The sequence below is a fragment of the Plutella xylostella genome, chromosome 20 (genome assembly GCF_932276165.1).
Source record: "Plutella xylostella chromosome 20, ilPluXylo3.1, whole genome shotgun sequence".
Taxonomy (NCBI): Eukaryota; Metazoa; Arthropoda; class Insecta; order Lepidoptera; family Plutellidae; genus Plutella; species Plutella xylostella.
In genome coordinates, this window is record NC_064000.1 from 8,260,188 (window position 1) to 8,274,072 (window position 13,885).

At 38.1% G+C, this 13,885-nt stretch overlaps 1 protein-coding gene across 1 annotated transcript; it reads left to right on the forward strand.

Annotated features, from left to right (window-relative positions):
* The first annotated feature begins 327 nt into the window (after positions 1-327).
* On the forward strand, positions 328-13,532 carry LOC105394900 (facilitated trehalose transporter Tret1). The gene is made up of 7 exons (XM_048628103.1): positions 328-618; positions 2,989-3,191; positions 5,801-6,127; positions 6,421-6,553; positions 9,020-9,234; positions 10,584-10,772; positions 13,274-13,532. The coding sequence occupies exons 1-7, from the start codon at positions 516-518 to the stop codon at positions 13,508-13,510; spliced, it is 1,407 nt and encodes a 468-aa protein (XP_048484060.1). The 5' UTR covers positions 328-515; the 3' UTR covers positions 13,511-13,532.
* Positions 13,533-13,885: the final 353 nt, after the last annotated feature.

Below are 13,885 nucleotides of genomic sequence, written 5' to 3' on the forward strand. Positions count from 1 at the left end.
CACTATTCGGTCGTCATAACATTAGTATGAACTTCCTAATCTACCCTATCCAAGACTCGAACCCTAGACCCTTCAACCATCAGCATTAGCAACCCGCGCCATTCGGTCATCAAACCGCGCAGTAAATCTATTTACAAACTAAATTGGCCATTGCGTTTTTCCGTTGACTGTACCATTGTGAATTGTGAAGTCTTCAACCAGTTCCGTACAATCATCAGACGTGATAGCATACCGACGTTCGATGTTATGTATTTAATAATAGTTTTATATTTGTCTCGTGCGTGAATAGAAGTATACTTAGTTCTATTGTTTAACTAGGTGTTTAATGTGCGTGATTTAAATATTATAGGAAACTAAGTGATTTATTTCAAACGGATCGTCCGATTTTGATTACTTAAGTACTAGACAAATGTTTTTCTTTTTATGTATTAGACTATGTACGACATAATGATAGATATATCGAATGTATACTAAAGTTGTATATATACATAGCTCATGAAGTTTAAACCTTAAAAATGGTTTTGACAATTTCACAAAGCGTGAATAGCAATGTACCTGCAGATCCGGTGAAATTTGAGAATGGAAGAGTGTGGTGGCAATGGACTCTCTGTATTATTGGTAAGTTATTGACTAACCTTATCATCATCTTCATCATTATCAGCACCAGTAGGTTGCACTGTATGCATTACTGTAAGTAGTGCACTCGCGAGCAAATACAAAACAAAGTTCCACCCACAATATTTTTAAACATTTCATTTCAAATTTGAGTTTGGGAGTAGGTAAGTTGGTGTGGAACTGGAACCTTTTCATTGCTCACGAGTGTATTATACTAAATAGCTGTTCCCGCGCGTTTCACTTCGCCTTAGAAAAGTTTTCCCGTGGGAATTCCGGGATAAAAAGTAGCCAATGTTCTTTCCCAGGGTCTAGACTATATGTATACCAAATTTCATTCAAATCCGTTCAGTAGTTTCGGCGTGAAAGAGTAACAGACAGACAGACAGACAGACACAGTTACTTTCGCATTTATAATATTAGTTAGTTAAGATAGTTAGTTAAGATTATGGCTGTGCAGAATCCGCAATCATTCAGTACATAAGTAAAAATGCAACTCGCATTTGGTTATAAATAAACAATTAGGCAGGTAGATACCATAATGAATTATTAATTTGCAATTAAAAAACCAGTTTTTCGCCTGCCTCGATACTAATGTTAATTTAACCAGCATTTAATTCGAACTGAAGTATAGTGTGAGTAGGTATAGTGCTAAAACAAGATGCTAATTTAGAAATAAGAATCAAAAAGGAATCGTATCCATAGTTTGGTAGTATACTATAATGAATAGACTATGGATAGAATAATAATGTATCATTTTATACCTAATACAATTTTATGGATTGTTAGTATCGCTGTTTACCAATAGTATTGCACTTGATGAGATATCGAATATCAATTGGGTACATGTTTAAATTGGAAAAAAAAAAAAAAAAACAAGCACTCACGCCTTGTACCAATGTACTCCCGTGCGGGGTAGGCAGAGGTGCATTGCTGCACCCACTTTTCGCCAGAGTGTATGTTAGTCCCAATGTAATAGGGGGCGGGCCTATTGCCATTTTACGGGCACATCCAAGACCCGAGAACAAATATCTGTGTTTAAACAAATATCTGCCCCGGCCGGGAATCGAACCCGGGACCATCGGCTCAGTAGTCAGGGTCACTAACCACTACGCCATTCGGTCGTCTAAATTGGAATCGAATGCAAAACTATATTTGTTTCGGAAGAAGAAAAAGTTTTTAGTTTTTGTAAACTATAAAACCTGTAAGTAGACGACGATGTGACGGTTGTTCTTCTTGAATTAATAATAGACACAATATGATAAGTGACTATGATTGCCACAAATTGGATCAACAAAGGATGCTACAATTGATAATGAAGTTGATTTTACCGGTGCATGCTTGTCTATTGCTTTAAATAAATCATACTGTAATTGTAAAGTAGGTCAGGTTCAAGAAGCAAATACTATCTACGACATAGTATTCATATAAATACGGGGCCTACTATTTTCTATTCATATACAGCCCAATTCCCTAGGTAAACGCATTTTTCCGGTAACATTAAGTATCACCTTGCTACTTAGAAAAACGATACCTATAATTTATCTTGATCTCTTAATATATATTTTATCTTGTTTTAGACCTATGTCTATTAATATTGAGTCTTTCTGGTTAGGTACGATAGTTTTTCAAAGAAGGTAGGTAAAGGTTAATACTAAACCGGAAAAATCTGAAGTGTGAATACATGAATAGATAGTAGGTAACATAATCAATTCGTAGAAGTGCATCGATTTCTTTATTTCAGAATTTTACGTTCGCCCGTTTCAATGTAATATTACGGCCCTAAATGTATTCTGCCTAGCCAATATACCTTCGGTAATAGGTAATCCCACTCACAGATACGATCTTAGCTATTCGCTAACTAATCGTCACGCGATTTGATCATCAACACCTAATTACATGGTCAATTAAGTAATTTGCAGTAACTACTCTATCGTTCCATATTGCTGAGAAAATAATATATATTTTTCGAATAGTGATAGTTTTTACGACAAAGAAATCTGTCACTCTGTACCTAAGAATATTTTTATTTTTTTTTCATAATCGGTGCATTTAGTTTGCTTAAAAATCCGTCTTAACGCCTATCAAATTACCTAAGGACAAGTCTCAATTTTTCATTCGACCATCATCTAAAACCTAAAATAGTTCCACAAAACTAACACAAAAATATGGTTTGATCAACCATAATTTTCTTAACATCGTCCTTTTTCCCCAACGACGAAAAACGTCTCGACTATTTGTCACACTGCATCTCTAGTTTCTACCTCTGAGCTCATAATTTTGCATTAGTTTGATTAGAATATTTGTGACTTTACTCCAGATTTGTGTCACGCCATCTTGTTTGTATATTATTAATCTAAGTTTTTCCCCTCACAGCGTACCTACCCTTTCTAACTAACGGTCTGCAGGCGACCCACTTATGCTCCCTCCCTCTGGACCGGATTCCCCGGCTGCTCGGCGTGCCGTGGACCGCGTCAGCTCACGTCCTGGCGGGGTTGCTGGCGGCTCCGGTGCTGTGCTGGGCTGCTGACCGGTATGGGAGGCGGGTTGGGGCGTGGTTCGTGTGTGCTATTCAGGCTGTGAGTGGATTATTGACTTAGTCAGATAAACATTGTTGAAGTAGGTATATAGTGTGACAAGTTTATCTGTTCCGGTGAGAACGAACAAAATGAATCCATATCTCATTACTTAGTCATGAATTATATATTAGTAGGTATAGGTTAGATGGGTTTACTAAAACCGCAAGGGCGAATTACCACTACAGGCAAACTTAAAATCTTATACAATAGAAATATTAGACATTTTCGTGACCTGTCACCGAAACAGATAAGTTTGTGGCACTATACTAAATTTAAAACTCTCTGCCATGGAACACTATGTTCTATAACCTGTGACTGTCTTGTCTGTGGCTTTCTTCAACAGTTAGCAAAAGTGATTTTGCTCACCCAAAAGCTTAACTGGGTAAATCGATTCAAATTCTATTTTTTTTTAACAATATAAGTGTAGATACTTATAAGTTTGTTTTTCTTTCACTGGAAAATAAATATTAGGTAATAAGCTGACAGGTTGGGCTAACACATAAACAATTTTCATCATGGAAATCCCATGGGTAAATCTTTACAGACGAAGCAAAGCTTCCCGGCGGCTGCCAAGACATCTTTGGTAGGTCTAAGCCGCTGCCGACAGACACAATTCCATGATCAAAACTTACAAAACTCCACTTTTAAAGCTCTAGGGTTAAAAACGTCTTAAGTAAGTATAAGTACGTATAAATTAAATACGGTTACGTACGGTGCGCCCGCCACTTGCGCTCCCAAGTATCCCAAAGTTCGTTAGATCCAGTTAGACTCTTCGCTTTGCCAAATTGAATTTTGAAAATGGAAGAAGGTTGTGTCAGTATTGCACGTATACAGGATGTGTATATGAAAGGGATACGGTTAACCGGAAGGCGTGATAATAAGTATTTTTGGTATAGGTGTTTAAAAAATATAAGTAGGTATATAACACACGAATATACACTAGGTATACTAACTATTTATTTACAAAAAAAGCTCCCTGTACTAGTCTTTCTGATGTAATATGATTAAAAGGCTCTATCTATGGCAGTGTGCTATAGTTCATTTCGTGCTCCAAGGCATTCGTCTATTGTGGCTTCAAAGAGAGGCTATCTCATTAGTAAAATTGGTGTTGTTTCATGGGTTCTACCTTTTTTGGCCTAAGATTTAATCGCCTAATCTCGTATTAATTGCATAGTAACGTTTGGTCAAAATCTCGTTTCTCTTTTAGTAAAAAGTTATTTCGCATAATCTTGTTTAGCCTAATAATGGTATAGCCAAATCTTGAATAGCCTAATAATGCTATGGCATAGGTTATATAAAGTAATAATATTCGATTGGCTTTAACTTTGATGGAGCGTCTCCCTACATAGCGCAAACTGGTGCCTTGTATTGTTGCCGCTAAGTGGGAAACGCTCCGCTCCGCTTCGCTGCGCTCCGCTTTGCTTTTGACGAAAATGTGCACCTAACACGCTCCTCCTCGCTTTGCTCGTCGTCGCACCTATCTTTAGGTTTCGATCCCATGGGGTTTAATGGCGTTTGTAATAATTATAATGGTCATTCACTTTCGATATTTTGATCATTTAATATCGTGATTTTCGGGATGTAGGAGAAAAATACCACAATTTGTAGATTTAAAACATACTTAATATAGTATTTGTAAAGATAATATTAGGAAAAACAATATTATACCAATTAGAGCAAACGAGACTTAGGTGTTTCAAGTTTGTGCCAAAAGAGTTTTAGACCAAACGAGTCTTATGCCACATAAGCCTTGGCAAAGTGATGATTCTACCAAAAAAGTTTAGACCTAACGAGTTATGCGAAACGAGTTTAGGACAATAAAGATTAGGCCAGATGAGGGGAACCCTGTTTCATGTGTAAGTTAATATAGTTCAACAGCGCTAACTTTGCAACAAAAGCAAATTCCTACACCAAAAAGGTAGGGTAATGATGATGATTTGAAATTAAATAAACGTCGTGCTTTATAACGGCTTTTTATGCTATTTCAGTCTAAATCCAGAATATATGTATGTATATATATGTATCTGCCTACAGATCAGACGTATAAACAAAAAAAACTATGACAATATCGGTATCATCCGACATAAAATAGCATAATTATGTGTATTAACAATATTATTATTCACGTACCTACATATTGTAGAAGATTATCAGTGTATCTCCATTGTTCCCTGTTAATTAAACTTGTTCTTATCAGATTTTAGTTGATGTTACTTAGTATTGTTTGCTATTCGCTAGTTCAGTATCATCTCAGATAGCATGGTATTGCTTCGAGTCAATGTCAAAGACAATAATTACAATAAAGGTCTTCGGAGTTAGTTTTAGGAGGGTTATTCTATACTGACAAAAAACTAACCAACGAGAGCTGTCGTGCATTCGGCACGTTTAATACAACGAGATAGTGTTGTGGCTCGCGCAGCAGCGCACTGAAACAGTTTTTTTCGTAATATAAAGTAACCCCCGAGACCATACTTTACTTTACAGGGTGTTCATGAAAGTATATCTCGAATTGCAGCACATGGGAACATAATTATAATGTCTATTAAACTAAACTGTTTTTTTACCTTAGCCAATAATAACCCACTGTATGTAAACATTTTCTTTTTCAGATTTCCTGGGTCCTCCTCCTATCGAAGCCAATACCAGAAGTTTTGATAGCGTCAAACGCTCTGACTGGCGTAGCATCAGCCGGCATTTTCACAGTCCTACCCATTTACGTGAGAGAAACAGGCAGCGATGGTCCGACCAGACCGGTCACCCTCTCCCTATTCATGATGATGATGATACTGGGTCAACTGATGATGAATATTATGCGGGTGGTGATGGAAAAAGCGGTGATTGAATACGCCGTGATGGGTTTTGTGGTTTTGCAGTTTTTGTTGATGTTCTTCCTGGTTGAAACGCCTAGTTTTTGCGTTATGCGCGGCAGTGTTGAGGTTAGTATTTTTGTAATTTTACAAATACTAGCCTGCATACCTAGCACGGGGCGGAAGACGCGCAAGTCAAGACGAGACAAAAGTTTTCCGTCGTCGCTCCCAAGGCCGTGCGAAATGTGAGTGAGCGCGACTCAAAACTTTTGTCACGTCGTGCGCCCCGTGCTAAGCCTTCTGACTGGGCAATCTTATCACCACGGTGATACACCTTAATGTAGCTCTTGCTTCTAAAAAGTAAAAATTACTAAAATGCAAAATAAATAATTTATTTCTGATCGAGGTATGTTGTGTTTCAGGCAGCCAAAATCAACTTGGGAAAGCTGAAGTGTTTGAGCCAAGATGCAGCAATCATTGACAAGGAAGTACATTTGCTGCAAGAGGAGAGTGAAAGGGCGAAGGCTTTTGGGACCCTGTCGTTCAGGAGAATATGTAAGTCCTTGTGTTTGGTAATTAAAATGGTATCATAATACCATAGTAAAAAAGTAGGTTCTTACACTGCCACGCATCACACCGCACTGCATTTGTATGTGTGTTAGAACGTTGCTTGTAAGGATCTCCGTTTGTACAGAAAACACGCACTGTTCAAGACATAAAACGCATCAAAAGTCTGTTTTTCAATCTCAGATAGGTACTAAAGTGAAAGATTCTGAACTGACTGATTCTGTCCGCCAATAAAACGATACGTCACTTAATCGCTGGACAATCGACTGTTGATGAACCGTTCAGAATCTGTCAATTTAGTATCTGAAATTAAAAAAAAACAGACTTTAGCTTTAAAACGTTCCAAACACGAAGTCCATCTAAAATAACAATGAAAATTGATATCCATCAAAATAATGAACTGATTATAATATATTAAAATAAACTAATTGAGTTAATTATGGAGCATAATTAGGTCACGGCAACAACGGTTCTAAACAGAAGGAAATTCATTAGATCGTAATATAAAACCACAGGTCGTAAAGTAAAATACAAAGGAAAAACGATATTACAGCGTATTGTCAGGGGCAAAGTGTGGTGAGCCGGGCTTTTTTTACTTACATAATTAATTATATTCACAGGCACATTACATTTTTAAACTTGGTTCGTAGTAGGATGTAAGCTCGTTATAATAAACAAATTTGTAAAACAATACTTTTGAGGTACTTATTTGTTTATAACCTTATGGTAAGCGTCCATCTATCAGGGTATCGTATGTATGGGAGTAAACGGATTTTAATCAACTTAAATGTATGGAGAAACAGCGTCGGCAATGCCCATTAAGTGGACGCACTTGTGTGAATTTCTACACAAAGAATACCAAATGCGATGCGTCCGTTGCGTAGGTACGCTGCCGAAAGGTGGACTGTTTGAAGATCATTCCGCTCAAAACTGAAAGGAAACTACCTCGTATTAATCGTATATTCAGCCGTATAAGGACTGTGCGGCGTTCGTTCCAGGGGGTCACTCCATGTTAAATCTTTGGGTCACTCTATATGGCCAAAAACTAAGTTTCGGAGCGTTGCTGCGCAAGCGAGAGCAACTCTATCTTGTTGAATTAAACATGCCGATTGCACGATAGCTCTCGTTCGTTCGTTTTTCGTCAATTCTCAAGTTAATTATTGATTATTGTAGTAGGTACCTACCTACGAGTAACAACTACTGAGCAGTTTTTCGGTTAATAAAGTTGTACAAAGAAGCCAACGCGTGCCAACCTTTTGCCAACGTTGTGGCTTGGCGCAGCACCAACATACCCAATATTTAGCAGTAAAAATATCGTTTTATACGCTTAACAATAAAAAATAAAGCGAAATCTTCTGTACCTACCCACCTACACAGAAAATATAAATTAGGTAGGAACTTATTACATAAGTACGTCAGATTTTTTATACTTATCTTACAGAGTTTTGTAACAAATATCAGCCAAATAAATGTTGTTGAAAGTCTCAAGTGGATATTTTCCACTTACAGTCGTCGTCGATGTGTTCAGGAAAGTTTGGAGTTCTGACAACTCACTTGAAAGTGTGGCCGCTTTCTACTACACGGTTCCTTCAGAGTCTAAACGGAATGTCAGTGTGTGATGGCTCTGATGAGAGATAAAATAGTCAATCATTTTATAAATCACTCCGACACCAAACCAAAATATTTTCAGTACAATACCAATGCAGTGCTTGATGCTCGGCCAAATTTTAATACTAAATATTTTATAAGTACGCAATAATTAACTAATAATATGCAATGTAATATGCATGGCATGTAGATTATACTGTATTGTAATATGCATGGCATGTAGATTATACTGTATTGTAATATAATATTACTTACTTAACTATTCAATTAATTGTTAGTTTATTTTAACACAACGATACAACATGTTAAAAACAGCAGTTATTTCCAACTCTACAAAATAGTGGAATAACTCTTTAACGAAAGTAAAGTTGTCTAGAATGTCTAGATCGTTATTTATAGTTGTTCGTACTTACTCGCAGCTTGTAAAAGTTGTAAAATGCAATTTCGTTTCAACTTCTGATATTTTGTTGGGTGGACAGGATACTGTGTTTTTTATTACCGCGACGCCGCCGCCGCCGCCGCCTCGACTCGACCTCGACTCTAACAGTGAGTGGAGCGCCTAACACGGCTTAGCACGACATAAACCTCTTCTAAGGAACGCCACAAGACAAGTTATTAAGTATCACAAACACAAGCTACCGGTCCAGTGGGCTTGAGGGCGTGCATTTACCTGTTCGTATTCTCCACCGCTGCTCTCAATTAATAAGGTGTACACTCTCACAAGTTGTCTGGTAGAGATCGTTATTAGCAATAAGGCTGCCTTTTTTGTCTGTTTTTATATTAAAGTTTATTTTTTGATGTTTTGGTGCAAACAGAGAATTGTAATTGTAATAATTTACTTTCCAGTACAAAACGCCATTTGGAGGGACGCAACCAAAATCGGTTTAGTTCTGCAAACGATCGCGGTGCTGGGAGGGCGGCACTTGTACCTGAACCACAGGAGGCTTCTAGAAGCTTCTGGAGTGGAGGTCGAAGAGGGGGCTTCGGACCTGACCGTGTCTGCCGCCATGCTGGCTGGCAGTGTTGCCTGCCTCGCCCTGATTGGGTTTTGGGAGCCAAAGGTTAGTTTGATGAGTAAGGAACTTTTTTGTTATCCTGATCCTAACTAATATTATAAATGCGAAAGTAACTGTGTCTGTCTGTCTGTCTCTTACTCTTTCACGCGCCAAAACTACTGAACGGATATGAATAAAATTTGGTATACATATGGTCTAGACCCTGAGAAAAAACATAGGCTACTTTTTATCCCGGAATTCCCACGGAAAAACTTTTTAAGGCAAAGCGAAGCTCGCGGGAACAGATGTGATTTAAATATCATAATTACTGTCAAATAGCTGGGTACCTAACTAGTAGTACAGATTACCACCTAGTACAAGAGTCCTTACCCTTTTTGTAATGATTTGTTTATAATACTTATACCTACTATAGATTTTTGATTTTAATACATTGTGGCTATCGAATATTTTTAATTTAAATTTAGTAAAACAGAAAAACTAATAGTAGCTAGTTAATAAAACTTTTCAATCTAACTAAATTACGCATTATAGAGTTTTAAATCGAAATTATTTGGATACTAACTTTTTCCTATACGATTCACTTATCATATTGAAAGCTGGTTTTGAGTTCAAAAATCGCCTTTCAGCCGTCCTTCGATGCTATTGAAAATATTGAATGATAAATATATTTTTATTCTATTGATTAGCCCTTATTATGTACTTTCATGTATTGTAGAAAGTCAAATAATTTATGCTATTAGAGGTATTATACTGTGAGACGTGGGAGGGATCAAATGAATGGCAACGACCTAACGCTTGTTATGTGTTATGAATATGAATAGTACACATTGTTGTGAACCATTCGGGCTGAATACGTTAAATTCAGATTTAATTCTTTATTGCTCAAATATTTATGTTTAAACTAGCTATTGCTCGCAAGCTTCGCTTCAGGCTGAAAAGTACTTGTCTAATATGTATGATACTTATCTAATATGTTAGCCAAATGTTATTTATAAAATTTATTTAGCTGTTTTCCCGTCATAGAGTCCGGTAAAAAATACTCACACAATTTCACATTTACAATATTAGTAGGATGTATGCATGTAAATCAATTAGAACAATAGTGCAAATATCAGCCTATTCTGCTACTTTTGTCTCTAAAATAGCGTTGTAAAGGCACCAAGCCGCTACCTTTCAGCATCAGCAGTATTCTTTGTATAGAAATTCACACAAAAAGTGCATCCACTTCAACGGCATTGCCCACGCCCGTTTCTCCATATACCTATTATGACAATTCTTTTGTTGCCATATTTTATACGATACCGATAGGTGGAAGTTCAGACAGCGTTCTATTGCTGCAACTGCTCACACCAAATCTTATAAACACACACTGACACCACCCATTTCTTCCGCAGTACATCCTGACGCTCTCCCTCGCCACCACAGCGATGTCCCTCGGCGTCTCCGGAGTGTTCCTGCAAGAGGGCCTGTCCCCCCCCGCGCCGCCGCCGCTGCAGCTCGCAGCCATGCTGGCCGTGGCGGCGGCGCACGGGCTGGGCTGGGGGCTGCCGTGGGTTGTTGTGTGCGAGATGGTGAATTTAGAGGTTGGTATTCAAGCTCCTAATAACTAGCCCTAAGGCTATTTTAACGCACGCGGATGTGACACGCCATTTTCCCGCGACTAAGGCGAGTGATCAAATCCGCATGCTGTTAAAAACAGCCTAATACACTTCATCCATTGGAAGGAGAGCCGTGTCCCAGCAGTGGGCATGTGATGGGTTGGGATTATAATTCTTGCTCCAACAGTATTGCCTTTATCGTTGCCAGGGTCGAAAGTAGTCTTCCCGATTGACTTATCATTTTGTTCTTTATACACCTATGCGGCCGCTACACAGGTTCATTATCAACGTCGCTAAACTCGCTTAAAGCGTGTTCCACCAATCACAGCGCCGTATTTAGTTCGGATCGCCATACAGTGTCATGTACCTGTCCCCCCCCCCCCGCGCCGCCGCCGCCGCTGCAGCTCGCAGCCATGTTGGCCGTGGCGGCGGGGCACGGGCTGGGCTGGGGGCTTCCGTGGGTTATTACGTGCGAGATAGTTAATTTAGAGGTCAGTAAGAAAGAAAAATAACCAAGAAAGAAAACTTTCGGCAAAAGGTGCCATGCTCAACATATGCTGCCGTAATCGTGGTGGACTAGTGCTAAAAAAACACTTCCTTCATTGGAAGGAGACCCGTGCCCCAGCAGTGGGGATGTGATGGGTTGTGATGATGATTCAGGCTCCAAAAGTACTGCTTTTATCGCCGAGGTAATCAAAAGGGACCCCGAGAACTGTACTTTACATACTTCTTTCAATAGTCGACATCCAATTCTGCCCTTTTTAGATTAGGTACCCATGAGGTTTCTTAAAGCTTAGTTATTAATTTACTGTACAAAACTTAACATGTAGAATTTTACATAGAATACAAGGTGAATAAATTTAATAGTCGGTAACCCACTCTACACTTGCGTTACATAATTATTATTTATCATCTCAGCGCTACACCAACGCTAGTTCAAGTCTAAGTAAGGATATCTTATATCTTACACTGAACGGGTAGGTACAGTTGGCAAAACAGATACGTAACTAGCGGCGAAATAAATGATTAAAATCACCTAAAAAACGTTAAATACCTTCGACATTCAACACGAAAAGTCGCATAACTTTCGAAGGGCTAAGCCGATTTTGATAAGACATACCTAAGAAAACAATGGGGTAAATCGCATAAGACCAAAAAAAACAAATCGAAAATCAGCCGTTTGCTACGCTACCACAAACAGATATACGTACCTACACACAGATACTTATACAGACTCGTTAAACTTATAACATACCTCGGGGACGCTGTCGTTGATATCTGTTTTTATAAAAAAAAACACAGATAAACACCCTTTGTGCTTTAGATGATACACCGAGGTGCATTAAATATAAGGGCATTGCCATCTAACCAGCTAGCTACATCCAATATAATTAGTGCCTTCCAATAGTTAGTGCCATCCAATATAATACATATAATTATTGACTTTTGAAATATCTGTCATGAATTTTATATGGAGATGACGTATAATTAATAAATCAATCCCTGTCGGTTAGATAACCGACTGTGGAGAAATTGGCACTTAATGTCATTAAACGAATAAATCCAAATCAGTCTGACTTTTAAAATTGATCGTTAATTATCTTCATATTCATTTCAATTTCGTTCAAAAGCTGTAGGATTATGTATATCCTTTAATTCACGAAAACACGTGTATGTGTTCTGTAGATATATTTTTGTCAACTGTATTTATCTCACGACACATTCGAAGTCTTGGATCGTATAATACACATTTCACTTAGCTATAAAACAAAATTATGTGAGTGTCTGTCTATCTGTCATACAAAAAATGGATTTACTAAATGTTCAAGGAGTGCATTTTTGTGTCTTTCAGCTGATAAATTAGCAATGTGTTATTTAAATCGGCTCAGCAATTTAGGGATTTTAATTTCATGTCAAGGTCATAAATATAAGGCACCGTTGACAAGAAATAGCTCTATTCTTGTTTTGTATGGCACTTGTACTGTGTGTGACTAGCACAGTAAATTTCGCCAATATCATGTGTGTTGAAATAGGAAACAATAGAGCAAGTTAAAATGTACGGTGGTATTTATGACTCTACATTCAAAATAAGAAATAGCTCAATTAATTTCTGTTAAATATCCCATCCCACATCTGACAGAACATCAGGGAAGACATCTGACAGAACCCTTATTAGATTCGAATAAGGGTAGTTTTTGTTTGTATTACTAAATCAGATGTCTTTCCCCGTGAAATGCGATATAGTTGGTACTTTTTTAATTTGAATATTTATGTACTTACCTACACTAAACTTTATTCGATGAATTCTTACCTAGGTCTCCTGAAATTTGATTCAGCAAGTCAAATGATATTTGCTCACTTTCAAAAACAATAATTATCATAGGTAAATCATCCACGATTTTAATCTTTTTAATTACCCTCGAAAGTAAGTCAACACAAGAAAACCCACATCAAAAACCTCTACCAATATCTGTCTCTTATTTCAGATCCGCGCGACTTTAATTGGATTTCTGTACGTATACGCGGCAATACTCCACTTCGCTCACGTACACACCTTCCAAGACATTGAAGACTATGTGAGGGTTTACTCCCTGTGTTACATATTCGCGCTGGCAAACATTTTGGGAGGGGTGTACGCCCTGTTCCTAGTGCCAGAGACGAGGCGACAGACACCGAGAATGATCGAGAGGAAATTGAAGCGGCGGCCCATTCTGAAGTTGTGATGCAGTAAATGGGTGCAGTGTGCTTTGTTGTTTTTTTTCTTATCTATAAGTACCATACTTTCTGTTCCCGCGCGCTTCGCTTCGCCTTAAAAAGTTTTCCCGTGGGAATTCCGGGATAAAAAGTAGTCTATGTTCTTTCCCAGGGTCTAGACCATATGTATACCAAATTTCATTCAAATTCGTTCAGTAGTTTCGGCGTGAAAGAGTAACAGACAGACAGACACAGTTACTTTCGCATTTATAATACTACTATAGTTAGGACTAGTTAGGATTAGGATAAGACCTAGATAGACGCACGTAGACGTACGGTGGCCTGCGCCTAATACAGGCGAAGTTTTTAAAATAGCTATCCCTGATGATGAAGGGACCAGCTAC